Source organism: Littorina saxatilis, linkage group LG2, assembly GCF_037325665.1.
Source record: "Littorina saxatilis isolate snail1 linkage group LG2, US_GU_Lsax_2.0, whole genome shotgun sequence".
In the NCBI taxonomy this organism is placed as follows: domain Eukaryota; kingdom Metazoa; phylum Mollusca; class Gastropoda; order Littorinimorpha; family Littorinidae; genus Littorina; species Littorina saxatilis.
In genome coordinates, this window is record NC_090246.1 from 71,556,109 (window position 1) to 71,573,842 (window position 17,734).

The window sequence follows — 17,734 nt, forward strand, 5'->3', positions numbered from 1 at the left end:
GTGTGTGTGTGTGTGTGTGTGTGTGTGTGTGTGTGTGTGTGTGTGTTAGTCACTCATTCACCCAAACAGCAGTCTTTGGCAATCAACTGGACCACAGTATATTTGCAAGACGAGATTTTATCATCTATCATTCAGAATTCATTTTTCTCCAGGTAACACAGATTTGTTGAAAACAGCATGCACATGGGTACAAACTCCGTATTCTTTCTTTATTTGGTGTTTAACGTCGTTTTCAACCACGAAGGTTATATCGCGATGGGGAAAGCCACTTGTCAATTGTTTCTTGTTCACAAAAGCACTAATCAAAAATTTGCTCCAGGGGCTTGCAACATACACAATAATTATATGACCTTACTGGGAGAATGCAAGTTTCCAGTACAAAGGACTTAACATTTCTTATATACTGCTTGACTAAAATCTGTACAAACATTGACTATATTCTATACAAGAAACACTTAACATGGGTAAAAGGAGAAACAGAATCCGTTAGTCGCCTCTTACGACATGCTGGGGAGCATCGGTTAAATTCTTCCCCCTAACCCGCAGGGGGTAGTACACACATATAAATCTTTTTGTTATGGTTTTCTTTCTTGGACCCAAAATTAAGGTTCACTTGAATAACACTTTTTTTCTGTGTGAACACATCCACTGCCTTAACTTTCAAAATCAAAAACAATAGTTTGGTCATTACTGGTACACTATGCAGGTACCAAAATCTGATGAAATGTTGCATTTTTTCTGTTTTATCACATTATGATAAACGAACCAGTCTTGCTGGATCTATTTTATCAGCTGGACACCCACCCAGGACCACACTGTGACACACACACGCCCATGTATGCTCTGTTTAGCATTAACTAATGCTGTTGTTTGCTTGGGTAACTCTATACAAATTCAAGCAAATAAATGCGTAAAACAAAACAAAGCAGTCTGAAGTATACAATACAAAGCAAACAAAAACGGTTGCTCCTAAAACCATTCACAGTACACACCGGTATCACTACTTTTTGATCACTGGTCTTGGTCTTTGACGTTGTAATACTTCGGTACATGTATTAATCCCTTCAGCTTTAAAATTGTGTCTGATGGGTGTAAAAATCTACCACTTCTACTTCTTGGCGATTTCCATCCCTCCAATGGGTAATGTTGCGACCCATCTCGTCATCGACGCTTTTCCGGAAATGACCTGCGCTTTGTTGGAATTCCAACAATGGCCGCCATTGTAGGAATTCCAACTTTGCGCTACGCGATTCTAGAAATGTACCGCGCGCATAGTGAGAATTCTGCTCTTTCTTAGAATGCGATGTAAAATGATACAAGTCATGATGGCCCATGATGATCCTTGTGTTTTAAAGTGATCAATGCTTAGTCTTGAAAAAGCAGATGCATTGTATAACGCACCAAACCAACCGAATTACAAAAAGCAAAAACACTTTTGATAACTTCGGCGGGCTGTAACACCACAGTTCAACGACCCATCCCACTCAACCAAAACGCACCAATTTTACGTAATTTTTAACGTTTCAGATCTTACATTTTACAACAACAAGAACACAACAAGAGTGTTCCGATATAACTTTTCACTGGTAACTATTGATTGTAATAATTTTTTACTCAGTCTTAACTGATTATACATTAAACTCACACAGTCTCTCTGGGCTGCAGAGACAGCATTACGTCCCTTTACTGAGTAGGCTCTTGTCACTGCATGGTAATCTAGGCTCTTGAAACGTAATGTGCAAGTCTGTGCGCTATATTGATGTGATTGATTGTGGCAAAATGTTGATTCAAATTAAAGATGATTTCAGCCTGTTGTAACAAACTAACACTCTACTCTGAGAAAAAAATCCTTGTGTTCAAAATAGATCGAGACAGCAGTAACTAGCTAGCTGCATGCGCTGAGTGTCACTGAGAGAATTGTTACACAGTGTACCCCCACACCCCCAATTCAAGACTTCACCTGTATAAGACCTTGCTTTTTCATATACCTTATTCATGACCTGTGAAAAGGGTATACTTTTTTGTGCCAGTCGAAGGGTTGCCATTTCTAGAACGAGGCAGCTTGTTTCCGGAAATGCGGCGCTTTGTTGGAAATCAAATGAGGTTTCGGAAAATCCCGATTATTCCAACTCTGCCCCGGATTCTTACTTTGCGCCCAACAGGTAAACCTATGAATTGTCTCCCATGCATAATCAGCAAGGCTGGTTCAATGTAATGTTGAAATGTATGACAACTTGCCTGCATAATGTTCAGTTGAAACACGGAGCCCTTCTCCTTTGATTTGCAGCATACCATGCTGTTTTCCGTCTTTCTAATTATGAAGTAACAAATACTCATTGACCACCAATGAGAGTGTTGTACATTATGTATCTAGGGGAAGCTTAGCATTGCCTACTGTGGTAACCCCTGTAGCAGGGTCGCCCACAACGGCTACAAGTGGTCAAATTTATCTCCGTCAGCGTAACTCGAAAATTTTTAAGTAAATTTTCATTTCATTAATATACTTACCCGAATCACATAAAAGCATTGACGCAGTCTTACATGCTTAAGGTCTGAAAAGGCTACCCGTCTTAAACAATTTTAAAGGGGAGCAACCCAACACAAAAGTGTAAATACAGGCATGGTAATGACCATCTACCCGGGGAGTTACCTCCCGTCCGGGTTACGTGACGTCACTTCCCCTGTAAACACCACATGTCTTCATACGACTTAATAGACTCAAAAAATCATATGCGGGGTTGGCGGGAGGGCATACACTATGTGATTCGGGTAAGTATATTAATGAAATGAAAATTTACTTAAAAATTTTCGATTAAATTACATATTCTTACTCCGAATCACATAAAAGCAGATAGCTTCAACAAGGCGGTGGGAAAGAAAAATCCAACTCACTCTAAAAAACCTTGCCAAAACCCTGGCCTGCTGCCAAAAGGTCAGGAAAAGGGCCCAGTGAGAAAGAAAAACTAACTCACTCTAACCCTTGCCAGGAACTGGCCCGCTGCCAAAAAGCAGAAAAGGACCTGAGAACTATCCTGATTGACAGTCGTGATGTCTCTCAGGCAAAAGTTGCGAAAGACGACATCAGAGAGCCAGAAATGTGTGCCCAGCACTTCTTCCAATCTCCTGGACCAAGCGACCCAGAAAGAGAACCCAGCCTTGGATAAAGCTGAGCCGAGTAGAGAGGGAAAGACAAGCTGCCCCCCCCCCCCCCCCTTTCGGATGGAAGGAAATGCACATGCACCGAAAAACGATCTATGCGTAAGGTAGTCCGATCAGTGAGGTGAGGGACAAACCTCGCGGCGACCATAAGACGATCACGCCAAAGTAATCAAACTTAGGAATGGCGTGAAGCCCAAGTCGGTGAACCTCTTACTTCCAGCCGAAACTGGAAGCAGCTGTCGTGGACGACTGCTGACGTAAGTCGAAGCTCGAACCGGGCGTGACAGTAGCCTGTGCACTAGCCGGTGAACCTCTTACTTCCGGCCGAAGCTGGAAGCAGCTGTCGCGGACGACTGCTGACGTAAGTCGAAGCTCGAACCGGACGTGACAGTAACCTGTACACTAGCCAGTGAACCTCTTACTTCCGGCCGAAACTGGAAGCAGCTGTCGCGGACGACTGCTGACATAAGTCGAAGTTCGAACCGAACGTGACAGTAGCCTGTGCACTAGCTGGTGAACCTCTTACTTCCGGCCGAAGCTGGAAGCAGCTGTCGCGGACGACTGCTGACGTAAGTCGAAGCTCGAACCGGACGTGACAGTAGCCTGTGCACTAGCCAGTGAACCTCTTACTTCCGGCCGAAACTGGAAGCAGCTGTCGCGGACGACTGCTGCTGAAGTGACCGGTGACCAAAAACACAATGACTAAAGTCAGAGTGTTACAGAACAGTCTGCTTGAAGGTAAATGAAGGAAATTCAACAACCCCAAGTAAACTTCGTAGCCAAAAACCTGAGAGAGGAGATAAGCCACAAAGAATGACTCCTCCAACATGCATTGCCAAAGACAATGTCCCCTCAGGAAAAACTGAATGTTACTTCCGAGGCCAACTCAAGCGCAACTTAAGTTTGGACGAAACACCAGAACACGTCTGATCGCTAGAGAAAGACGGAGTCAGACTCTGCGAAAGACGCCCAGGACCAAGTCCAGCAGCTTGTGGCAAACTGAGAAGAACGGGGAAGCCTGAAAACAGCAGCCCCACTCAAACGGAAATCGTCCTATCTCATCTCCTGCCTAAGATGAAATAAAGGAAAGAAAGTCGAAGTCCGAAGCCACAAGAACAGGGAAAACAACAACCATCCCGCCCACAGGTGGAATGGCTGTTGCACCAGCCGAGGCTAAAAAAAACCTGGATGCCCTAAGGTCAGCCGCTGTTCCGAAACTCAGACGTACCTAAGAAGCGTCTGTGAAAGAAACAACCTCTCCGGTAAAACCGGAAGTGCCACTGCAGCAGCCCGTGGCTGAACTGCTGTTACACAACTGAGGATTGAAGCTGTAAAACCGAAGGACAGCGCTAGCACCGACCAGAAGAGACCTCAGCGGGTGCTCGAGCTGATGGGCCTAGATCACTGTGAAAGGATCGGCTGACGCATAAACAAATATGCACTCATTAGATCAATGGGAGTCCCCCGACCTCACCACTCCCACAAACTATTGGCTGTGTACAGAGACCATCCAATGAAAACTTGCAAGGAGAAGACCCGCCCCGCCATCACCAAAGTGGAGGGCGGAGAGGGGGGTGTGACCGGGGGCACTTCCTTGGGGAGAGAGGCTAGCTGCTAGGGCTGCCCTTCTCCCTGCCCAAAGGTGATCTAACTCTCGAGAATCAGACAGAGACTGCCCATTGGCCGCCTGCTGAAAAAATCCCGAGGCCTGAGCCTGCTTCCCGTGAGGAGGCTAGCTCTGCTTTAACCCTTGTAGAGAGAAGTCAGAGATCCGCTGATCTCTAACCCACGGGATCTACTTTCTTTCTGGTAACAACACCAAAGTTCAAAAAGCAGATCCCTCTACTCCGATCAAAGCCCAATTGTCCCTCCTAGCCTGCTCAGAGACCTGAGCATGCGAGAGAAACAAGTCCTCCCTACACCCGACTGTAAAGCGAGGTGAAGGGAGGACAGCCTCTTTGTTCCTCGTTCGCCCTAGCCAGGCTGAACGAGTGGAGATGCCATCAGAGTCCTGACACACACTAAGCGTGAAATGTTCAGTGACTCCAGGAAAGAGCGCGAGAGCGCTCTGACGATCATCTCCGAAAAAGAGGCAAATTCCAAAAACTGACGTCCAAATTCCTCTAAGTTCCTGCGTTCCCATAAGGTGTACGCGGAAGAGCAAAGACGCCAGCAAACTCCGACCCAGCTTCAGCCAAGTGAACTTCCTATGACAGGAAGAAACAAAAGACGAAGCCTGAGTAGCCGAAGACAGCCGAGGCTGCGCGTGTTCCGGAACTGACCCGTGAAAAACCGGGTATCAGAACCGGAACCCGTGGATACCACTTCCGGTAGGAGATGGCCAGGCAAAACCTGCGGAAGATGGTACCCACATGGAAGGTGACTATCAAACCGGAAGTAGGAAAAACTCCTCCTTCGCGGAACGGGAGTCCGACATCGCTGAATGCAACCAAAGAGGAAGCCAATGTCCCTCCATAAAAAATCTGGAAGTAATCTCCATCGAGGCCTCGAGAGAAGCCGAGAGATTCGACAGAACGTGTCTGGTCTCTGGCTAAAGACTGTATAACAGAATAGCCCAGAGAACTGACACTAACCGAAGTCACAGTTGCAAGTGGAAAGCTACTGAACAGGATAACCGGAAAACCGGAAACCCGTTCAACCGGAAACCGTCCTGTCTCACCCCTCCCATAAGAGGGTAAGACAAAGAGGAGGTAACATCCGAAGCCACCAGAACTGAATAGACAGTAGACGCAACACCCGACCAGTGAAGTGACTACCGTCCCGGCCGAGGCTGAAAACCTGCATGCCCATAGGCCAGCCGAAGTTCCTCACTTCGCTAACAGTGTTAGGAAGGAGAACAATGCATCCGGACAAAGCCGGAAACGCAACAGACAAAACCGCACAATGCGGAAGCAAATGTTGCGTGGACTGAGGACAGAAGACCGAACGCCCGTAGGCTAGTCCGCGGTCAACTCCAGTAGAGACACACAGTGTAATCGCAAAGGAAAACCTATGCTCCCAGTAAACCGGAATGACGACTGTCCGGATGTCCGTAGGACGTAACCTGTTCCTCACTCACTCCCTCCGTATAGGAGCAGCAGGAGGAGAAACGGCAACTCCGGGCGGAGCCGGCAAAGCAACGGACGAAGCCGCATAAACGGAAACGCCTGTTGCGATGACTAAGGCCGAGGCCAGAACGCCCGAAGGCCAGTCAACGGTCAACCCCAGCCATGACCTCTGTGAGTGCACGGGATGAAGGACCTTCGTTTTTGGGAAAACCCGGAAGCGCGACTCCCGAAAACGGAAGCCGCCCTTGCCTATTCATAGCCGTGCACACAATGTAAACAGGCTTAGAAAGAGCAGAATATAAGCAACGGACGAAGCCACATACAGCGGCAGCGTCTGCTGCGAGGACTTGGGCTGGAAGCCCGGTGGCCCGAAGGCCAGTCCACAGTCGACACCAGCAGGGACCTTCGTGGGTGTGCCAGATTGACCTTCGCTTCCGGGAAAACCCGGAAACGCGACTCCCGCAAGCAGAAGCCGCCCTTGCTCAGTCACGGCCGTACACGCTGTGCGATCAGGCCTAGAAAGAGCAGCATATCCTGACTAGCAGGAAGTTTTGCAGTCGACACCAGCAGGGACCTTCGTGGGTGTGCCAGATTGACCTTCGCCTCCGGGTAAACCCGGAAACGCGACTCCCGCAAGCGGAAGCCGCCATTGCTCAGTCACGGCCGTACACGCTGTGCGATCAGGCCTAGAAAGAGCAGCATATCCTGACTAGCAGGAAGTTTTGCAGTCGACACCAGCAGGGACCTTCGTGGGTGTGCCAGATTGACCTTCGCCTCCGGGTAAACCCGGAAACGCGACTCCCGCAAGCGGAAGCCGCCATTGCTCAGTCATAGCCCTACTCGCTATACGATCGGAACTATGACGAGCAGCATATCCTGACGGGCAGGAAGTTTGCAGGTAGTGAGCCTGCGACCAAGAACTGTTGCTCAAAAGAGAGCGTCCGGTGGCTTCACGAGAGCCAGTGGAGCAGTTCGACTTACCGTCCATGCCCCCCAAGGAGGCAGCAGACGCAGCTGAAGGCCCGCGACCGGAAGCCGTGGCCGACAGGAAGCCAAAGAGCGGCCGTCACCCGCCGCCGGCGGAAGTACAACGCTGGAGACGGCGTGTGAAGCTGCAAACTTCCCTCCCAAACTGCGAAACTCTGGAAAAAGAGAGCAACGCAGTATAGACACCAGAGCGCCACGCTCCGATGCCAAGAGAGAGCAAGCAAGAAGCAAGACACGTCACAGACGTGCTAAACTGCCCCCCAAATTCATTTGGGGCAGAAGAAGTAACGGACAAAGCGGTTATACAAGCTTAGTACGAAACAACAACAAATACCAATGGTCTGCAAGACCAATGACACACACCTAGCCATGTTATCTCACAGTCAGACGCGCTGACACAGACAACAGGCGGCAAAACAGAGAGTTACTGGAAATTAACAAGTCCAAAACGGACGAAAAATTCAGCAACTACAACGAACTTCCTGTCAAACTAATGACTAAAAAAGGAAGCGCTTACCAACTAACAAAGCAGAAGGCAAGTAAAGAGGTAAAATAAGGTTTACCTAACCAAAACATAGGCCATGCCACATTCGCCGTCAGCTAAGCTGACACGCAAACGTGGGGCCCCAAAATGCGTTACTGAAAATTTAACAAGTCCGCAAAACGGACGAAAAGTCAGCAACTACAACAACATTCTTGTCAAAATAATGACCAAAATGGAAAGAGCTCACCAAACACGTAAAGGCAAGCCGTTAAGACGGGTTAGGAGGCCGGTGGGTGTCCTTACAAACACCAGCACGCAGCCACACACGGAGCCAAAAAATTCGACGACCTCTCTGCTGTAGGCTGAAATGTCGTATGAAGACATGTGGTGTTTACAGGGGAAGTGACGTCACGTAACCCGGACGGGAGGTAACTCCCCGGGTAGATGGTCATTACCATGCCTGTATTTACACTTTTGTGTTGGGTTGCTCCCCTTTAAAATTGTTTAAGACGGGTAGCCTTTTCAGACCTTAAGCATGTAAGACTGCGTCAATGCTTTTATGTGATTCGGAGTAAGAATATGTAATTTAATATGGTTTTCATGGAGATTACAAACACACAACCACACACACATGTACGTGCGTTGCAAGTATGCATACACATATCTACACACATGACTCAATCTCTTCATAAAAAAAATGAAAATCAGGCAGAAAAAAGCAAAGTTCATGAATAAAACCCTTAAGCATTGTACAAGCAAACTTGGAGAAAATACTACTTGTCTACATTTAGGTAGACAATTGGCTGATTGTAGAATGCTTGTTTGTTTGTTTATTTGTTGCTTAACGTCCAGCCGACTACGCAGAGCCATATCAGGACGAGGAAGGGGGGGATGAAGGGGGCCACTTGTCAAGCGATTCCTGTTTACAAATGCACTAACCCATTACTTGTGTCCCAGCAGGCTTTAGTAAAACTAAATTAATACCTACTGGAAGATTACCAGTTTCCAGTATGTTAAAATAGGCTTAACCTATCTACTGCTGGACTTACATCAGAACACTAACAGATTAAACTATACATGAATCGCGAGACAAGCGGCAAGAGAAGAGATTTTTGGAAAAAATACAGGTGAATGAGCAAGAAGGCAGAAAAAAGAAAAGAATTCATGAAGAAAAAGAGAGCATGACAGGAAAGAGGAACCAAAAATCTACCTAACAGCAAACTAGAAAGCTCCTGCGGTTCCAAAAACAGGAGGGGCCTTTAATTTCATAACCGCAGTGCCCCACTGCGGGAGATTGTAGAATGCGACGTTTCTTTCTTTTTCTTTATTTGGTGTTTAACGTCGTTTTCAACCACGAAGGTTATATCGCGACGGGGAAAGGGGGGAGATGGGATAGAGCCACTTGTCAATTGTTTCTTGTTCACAAAAGCACTAATCAAAAATTTGCTCCAGGGGCTTGCAACGTAGTACAATGTATTACCTTACTGGGAGAATGCAAGTTTCCAGTACAAATGACTTAACATTTCTTACATACTGCTCGACTAAAATCTGTACAAAAATTGACTATATTCTATACAAGAAACACTTAAGGATAAAAAGAGAAACAGAATCCATTAGTCGCCTCTTACTACATGCTGGGGAGCATCGGGTAAATTCTTCCCCCTAACCCGCGGGGGGGACAAAAATTCACATGTAAATCGGATTTCGTTAGAAATCTGTTTGCAAATGGACAATGACAGTATATTACCCTTCACCAACAGCCTACACACAACATCATGATAAAATTCACAAAGTCTGTCTTACAAAACCGGTTGCATTAACAGCACGGGTAATGCAATAATATCAAACAAAATCCTTCAAGCTAACAGAACACATCTATTGAAGGTATGAGACTTACATACTGTACATGAACCATCATTTCTGCAATTAGGACACTTCACTCTTTTGAAACAAAAACCAAGACGCCACAATTCGCAATGGTTTACATGATTTATACAAAGAAAAATCAGCTTCTAATTACTGTACATAGAAATACAACGGCAGATACCTTCAGAAGTACATACCAGAGGCCTCTTTCCCCACCACTTATTTTAAAACCACCATTTTCTGAATGGTTGCACACACACACACTCAAAACATACCAATTGCTCAAGAGAAAGAAAAAAACAAAACCAATCAAAGACAAAAACTGTCAAATAACAAAAATTTCATATCTGCAGTATGAATCAAACAAGAATGATGTATATTGCTAGCTACTTCCTGTGGAAAAATTGTTTATAATCATCTTTTACATATGCATAAAACAGGAATGACATGTATGTATTACGCTAGCTGACTTAAGACTTACAATCTTCACAACATACAAAGGTTCAAGGCTTTTCTCCCTTGGCTAGACGCGAGTTAATATCAGCCACCACCTCTGGCAGTTCCACTATGGAATCAATGACATAGTGAGCACCAGACTTACGCAGAATCTCCCTGGAGTTCACCAGTCGCTCCTGCATCTCCTCCTCCGTGAGCTGTTGTTCATGCTCCAGGCTGTCCACATCCATATAGTTACTGTAGCAAGCCACCCCTACCCCCCAGCATCCTGCGTTCTGCGCCTCCCCAATCCCCGATACGGTATCGTCTACTTTGACGACTGACTGAATGGTGTGGATGTCGAGCAGGTCCAGGTTTTTGTACAGCATGAAGGGCTTAGGGCGCGCTCCGTTCTCTACTTCATCTCCCGTTACATTCACATCAGGCTCGAAACCTTGTTTCTTGGCTTCTGCTTGGAGCACATTAGCCATGGAACGGAAGAAACCTGTGGTGACACCAATCTTGCAGCCGAGTTCGTTGCGAAGCTGGTTGACAGCTTGGACAGTACCTGGTAGCACTGTCCCGTATTTCTCTAGCACTGCGATCTGCATGGGCACAAAATCTTTGAACATGGCAGCACGGTCATTGTCTGTCGGTTTCTTCCCGTATACTTCTTGCCAGCGTTGGATGACAGAAGGCATGCGAGTGATTTCTGCAATGTGCAGGTCCTTGCGAAGACCCATGGGCTTGCGAGACTCCTCCATGCTGATTGGAACCTGGCAGAAAACACAACAACGTAACTTAGCTTTAAGAGTTTTAACCCTTAGGCTGGTTGTCGCGACATATGTCGCGCTACTTTACATACTGTTACCTGGTTGTCACGACATATGTCGCGCTACTGGCTCAGTCTGTTTGGTCGGTTCCGATTACTCCCATGGATGCAAAAACCTATTATAACCGTTTTTATTTATTTTTCTCTGTTAATTCACCAGTGGCTATGTAACATGTGTTACAGAATTGCACCAGTGTAAGGGTTAACATGACAAACATACAGCAAAATTAGAATGATTTTAATACAGTGGAACCCCCATTTAAGACTCCCTCCTTAACCTTTTTAAGACCCCGTTTTCATTAACTTTCTGGTCATAACCTATGTCAATTTATTCCCATTTTAAGACTTCACCCTGATTTTCACAGCTTTTTGGAGGTCTTAAAAGCGGGTTTCCATTGTACTATGCAGATGAGCTGAGACATGACAGGTGTGTGTGTGTGTGTGTGTGTGTGTGTGTGTGTGTGTGTGTGTGTGTGTGTGTGTGTGTGTTTGTGTGTGTGTGTGACCTACTGTGTGTGTGTATGTGTGCATGCATGTGAGTGTCAGGTTCTAACAACAAAAACTGCAGCATGTGATGCTGCATCATCAAGATGCTATGTCAAAAAAACTTGAGAAATATGATTCATAAATATGTCATCAAACACACCTAAGCCGTTAAAATACATGTATACGTTACACACCAAACGATGCCAAGCATTTACTCTGTGTTATAAAGGCCTGCTGACAGACGGGTGAATCATTTACTTTGCTGGTGTGAAAACATGTTGTACAGTCTACAATGTACAGTGGAACCCCCCTTTTAAGACCCCCCAATTTAAGACTTCCTCCCTTTTAAGACCCGGTTTTCTTAGACTTTCTATTCATAACCTCTAATTACCTCTGTAAATTTACCCCCATTGTAAGACTCAGGCATGGGAATTGAAAAAAGTTAAAAAGGCTGAACATTTGTAAGTAATATCAAAGTCGACGGCGCTTCGCCTTGCCTTACTAAGGGGGTCCGGGGGGCATGCTCCCCCGGAAATTTGTTTCTCCAAAGAACCCAAATAGTGCAATTTGGTGTCATCTGAGCTCCAAGTTTGCCATTAAATTCAGTTTTCAGAAACATTTTTGCCTCCCCTATTTATTTTTTCGGCGGACACTTTTGCTTTGTCGGCGGAACAAAAAAACATTTCGGCGGAAATTTGCCTTTCGGCTGACAATTCCCATGCCTGAAGACTCCCTCCTTTTTAAGAACTCATTTTGTCAGGTTTGTTGGAGGTCTTAAAAGGGGGGTTGCACTGTATTATATTTAAAGGAGTTGGTTAACTAATAATGTGATAATAATAGTACTAATACTTCACATTTCTTTCACACAATTTCACATATATATACGGTATCCCTATTTTTTAAATGTTGGTAATGTTTCCACATGATGATGATGATCAGATGATGATAATGATGATAATTATAATGACTAAATTCTAAGCTTCCGCTGAGAATTCTGATCAAAATAAGAACCAGTGTATCACAATCACACAACAAAACTAACATTTACAACATCAACATTGAAGTATTGATCAATAGACAGCATCTTCACAATCACAGCATTACCTTGTATTTCTTGAACAGCTCCACAAAGACCACAGCTGGTGCCAGAACATATTTGTCCACTGTAGTCCCGCTCCAGTCCAAAATGCACGCCTTCACCGGCCCCACGTAGCTTCGGGTGTAGCGAAAGCAGTTCATCTCGACTAAATGGAAAGAAAAAAGAAAATAGAGGAAAACATTTGGAGTCTGTTTTTACCCGCAATGCGCAAGTGAAATTTCCTCCTGTGAGGGGCTGACAAGATCAGAGGAAAACTCCTGTCTTTGTTACACAAGTCCTTTGTGTGCAGACTCTCCTCGGTGTCTGAACACCCCCGTGTGTACACGCAAGCACAAGACCAAGTGCGCACGAAAAAGATCCTGTAATCCATGTCAGAGTTCGGTGGGTTATAGAAACACGAAAATACCTAGCATGCTTCCTCCGAAAACGGCGTATGGCTGTCTAAATGGCGGGGTAAAAAACGGTCATACACGTAAAATTCCACTCGTGCAAAAAACACGAGTGTACAAGGAAGTTTCAGCCCACGAACGCAGAAGAAGAAGAAGAAGTTACACAAGTCATAATGCTGAAACAGATCAGCTTGCAGCTATTTCCTATTCCTTTCCTTTATTCTTTGTAACTGACAAAACACTACAGAAAACAAATAGTCAAACCAGCCTATAATGACCACCCAAGGGCCCAACAAAAAGTGGTCGTTGACGACAGATGGTGACGATGGAAAGGTGAATTGTATTTGTATTCAGTAAACTCTTGTCAGGATTCTTTTAGGTGGTCGTAATGGGCAGGTGGTCGTTATACAGTTGGTCGCAGAGGCAGGTTCGACCGTACTGTCTTCTTTAACCTTCATTCCCACTTAGAACTGTCTGCATTCAGCGGATACAGTGATTACTTTGTTGTTGTTTAGGCCAGGACTGTGCGTGAAGGGATAATACCACCATTAGGTGTGTCACAGTGTTGTCTCTTTGTTATAGGCTATTTCACTGGTGTCGCTACTGTGTGCCTCAATGATGGCACCAACATGTCTAGTAACAGTCAAAAAAGGCAAATTTAAAACTGCCTTCACTAAGCAGGTATGCTGATTCAAGTACATGTAAATATAAATAATTGTAATTCATGAATATTATAACCACCGAAGCACAAGCAAAACTGAGAAGCAAAATATCATACAAATTAGGCACTGCCTAATTATACACAAGTCGAGTACGTACGGTTACACACCGTGTGTATAGCGAGGCCAGGCTCATATCTACACAAGTGAGCAATTAGTGTGCCAGCTCAGACACACACCCTACCAAGTTTCAAGATGTTATAATTATGGCATCGCTTTTTTTCTTCTTTTTTTCTCAACACTGCACTGGTTATGGGATTGTTCAGAAAAATTGAACCCTTCCCCCCCCCCCCCCCCCCCCCCCCCCCTCCTCTTGTCTTTAGTTTAAGGCCAAAAAAAAAAATTGTCTGTTTAGGGTAACCCGACCGACCCTATCGATTTGGCGCCGACCCAAAAACTTTTTTTTGATTTCAAAAAAAAAAAAGAAAAAAAAAGAGGTAACAAGAAGGGCAAAGCCCATACGACTCACATGCTTGACCTAAACCTAGCAATGACATCATACACTAAGAACTGCTTTACACATTTTTCCTACCAAAATACATGTGACCTTGACCCAAGGTCAAGGTCATCCAAGGTCATGCAACACACAGCTGTTAATTCAAGACATAGGAAGTACAATGGTGCTTATTGGCTCTTTCTACCATGAGATATGGTCACTTTTAGTGGTTCACTACCTTATTTTGGTCACATTTCATAAGGGTCAAAGTGACCTTGACCTTGATCATATGTGACCAAATGTGTCTCATGATGAAAGCATAACATGTGCCCCACATAATTTTTAAGTTTGAAACAGTTATCTTCCATAGTTCAGGGTCAAGGTCACTTCAAAATATGTATACAATCCAACTTTGAAGAGCTCCTGTGACCTTGACCTTGAAGCAAGGTAAACCAAACTGGTATCAAAAGATGGGGCTTACTTTGCCCTATATATCATATGTAGGTGAGGTATTCAATCTCAAAAACTTCAGAGAAAATGGGAAAAATGTGAAAAATAGCTGTTTTTTAGACAACATTTATGGCCCCTGCGACCTTGACCTTGAAGCAAGGTCAAGATGCTATGTATGTTTTTTGGGGCCTTGTCATCATACACCATCTTGCCAAATTTGGTACTGATAGACTGAATAGTGCCCAAGAAATATCCAACGTTAAAGTTTTCCGGACGGACGGACGGACGGACGACTCGGGTGAGTACATAGACTCACTTTTGCTTCGCATGTGAGTCAAAAATGCTAAAAAGAGACATTTGGCGTTTCTTTCTCTCCCTTTCTCTCTGTTTTATTTATACGTTAGTTTTGAAACATGTTTTCATCAAATATAAGAAGTGAATTTACACACACACACACACACACAAAAAAAAAAAAAAAAACTCCTACCTACCTACCGACCCTACTTTTTTTGGTCATGTTACCCTAAACAGACAATTTTTTTTTGGCCTAATCAATGAAACACAGAACCTGCTTAGAGTGTCATGGTTACAGATGGTTAGATTTTAATATACGGTTCAAAACCTTTAGAATAAATCTTAATGAATAAAATACAAGAATAACGATTCGTATAGTATTGTACGTTCTGTCAATCTCACTGTTTGAGGTAAGTTAAGTTGATAACTGACTATGCTTCTGTTCACTTCGTATAAGTTTGGAAGGCAATCTCCGGTAGCTTCAAATTGAAAAGTGACCGACATTATGTTTAGTCTGGCTCCGAAATGCATTGATCGATTGCCGAAAGGCGCCGACATCATAGCATGAAAGAATTTCCCTACCCAGAATTCCCCATGGAATTAGAGACTTGGAAGATTTATTTCGGGACAACGACGCTCAATGGCCAGTAAATATTCATGTATAAAGGGAAGCAAGCGGTAAAAAAAAAAGGGGGGGGGGGGGCGTCGACAGAGCCAATGAAGGGGGATACCAACTTGCAGCTATACATTTAATGGTTTAAACCTGTGGTTGCGGTCAGTACATTTTGACAGATTCATATTTTAAATGCAGGTCCCACTGACCCATTCAGCTAATGTTCTCTAATCTGGGAACAACACTGAATATTTTTAGGGCCGCTCTGAGGCTGGTTCTATGGGTGTTGAGGCTCTGTAGAAAATGCATGCAGTAGAGTTTTTGCAGATCTGAGAACACAACAATTGTTAAACTGGTCTGGCAAGGAGTCAGTTTGAGATTCACTCATTCTGGAGACAGCTATCGTCTTGCAAAGCTACCACAATACAAACAAAGCATTTCTCAACAGAGTGAACTCGTGAGCTCAGAATTAATATAATTGATTTGGAAGTCACACTGAATGCATCCATGGATATGGATCAAAACTGGTTAACCGATCAACAGTGTGACGGATGTTAAAGTCCAGCGGAGCTTTTCATACATGAAACCATAGCACAACTCGTGTTAAGGCCAGGAAAACTCCACGTACCCTGCGAGAGAGTACAAATTAGCCACTGGCAGTGCAACAGCAGTGCACTGCAGCTTGCAGGTTTCGATCGGTGTGTTCTCTTCTTTCCTGGCCAAAAACAACAAATCCTACCTAACCCAGCTGATACGCAATAAAAACAGTTAACAGAGATGACTACTTACCTTCTTGAAACAAAGGTGTCGCAAGCTCAGACCTTCAAAATTTCTAGGAAAAATTAGCGACGACGCAGATCATGAGTGTGACGACTGGACACTTCGTGCAGCATGTTGTGTACGTCACAATCATGTTTGCAGTGGTGCGCGACCTTCACTTTGGTTGAAGTTTGAGTGCAAAGGTGAAGGCTGTGGCTATATATATCCACGGATCCGTGCCTCATAATATGATCCACGTGACTGACGTCATCGCGGGTCATCGCACTCAAGGGACGCTACAGTCTCGCCCAACATTTTCCTGCTTTCGGTTCGGCACTTCACTGACATGACTAGGACGTCAGCTATCAAATATCAAAATTCCACTTTTAATCACAAGTTAGACTTCATGAGTGGTATACAGCGTCCAAAGATTGATCAGCAGCAACCTCGTTATAAACTTATATGTTTATTCGGGATTTGCATTTTCCGCTAGTTTGCGAAGGTGAAAGGGGCTGTACGTAGACTTGATAGTAGTAGTAGTAGTAGTATATAGGGGCGGCTATATTTGTTAGCCGAAGGCCGCGAGGCCTTATTGGTGCCCCTTCTTTGTCAGATACTTTGCATGCCTAAATCCCTATTCTGTCAATGCTTTCAATCAAAGTCGTAAAAAAGGTTAAGGCCAAAAAAAAAAAAATTGTCTGTTTCTGGTCACCCGACCGACCCTAAATTTCGGCGCCGACCCTAAACTTTTTTTTTCCAAACTCAAAATTTCTTTATATTTTTTTGGTGGTAAAGGATAGGGTGAGAAAAGGAACAACAAAAACGTGTGAAAACGAAAGTCCGCTGACGATTTGTAAATGTGTTGAGTGTCTTGTCTCTATGTATAGTGAATCCAGTCTCTTTGCGCGATTTTTAAAGTTAGTTTTATTGGTCTACATTTGGGGTAAAAAATAAAAAAAAATTAAAAAAAAAATAAAATCCCGACCTACCGACCCTATTTTTTTTAGCCATGTTACCAGAAACAGACAATTTTTTTTTTTGGCCTAAGAAATTTTGGAGTTTTTGAAGGCGTCTACTGTGGGTGCGAATTTTATGTTAGCGGGTAGTGCATTCCAATTGTTAGCAACTCTTTGAGAAAACGAAAACTTGCGCTTGTTAGTCTTACAGTGTTGAACAAAGATTTTTCCCTGGCTGTTTCTGGTGTTGTCTGTCTGCTTGAATGTGAATATTTTGTGCATGTCAATATCATCCACCCCATTTATAATTCTATAGGGCCTATGTTTGTATTAGGTCACCCCTTGTCCTCCTTCCCTTCAGAGAGTGCCGGAGGTCTAGGTATTTGAGTCTGTCCGCGTAAGACTTATCCCGGCACTCCTTTAGAATTTTAGTTGCTCGATGCTGCACCCTCTCAATTGTCTGAGACTGTCTCTTGAGGCCGGAATGGGCTCCACACCACATTTGCATATTCCACCAGTGGTCTCACAAAGGCTTTGTATAGCTTTAAGAAGGTGTCCTTGTCAAGAAATGAGAACGTTCGTTTGATAATGCCAATCCTCTGATTAGCTTTTGACACAACTCCTCGAATATGCGGGTCGAATGACAAATTGCTGTCGAAAACAACACCGATGTCCTTTTCCTCATCACATTCATTTATTTTT

The 17,734-nt window shown here is 44.4% G+C and overlaps 1 protein-coding gene across 1 annotated transcript; it reads right to left on the minus strand.

Moving 5' to 3' along the window:
• Positions 1 to 82: 82 nt before the first annotated feature.
• Positions 83 to 16,257, minus strand: LOC138959644 (phosphonoacetaldehyde hydrolase-like). The gene is made up of 3 exons (XM_070331211.1): positions 16,107 to 16,257; positions 12,422 to 12,561; positions 83 to 10,775 (listed from the first exon to the last, which is right to left on the minus strand). The coding sequence occupies exons 2-3, from the start codon at positions 12,554 to 12,556 to the stop codon at positions 10,068 to 10,070; spliced, it is 843 nt and encodes a 280-aa protein (XP_070187312.1). The 5' UTR covers positions 12,557 to 12,561; positions 16,107 to 16,257; the 3' UTR covers positions 83 to 10,067.
• Positions 16,258 to 17,734: the final 1,477 nt, after the last annotated feature.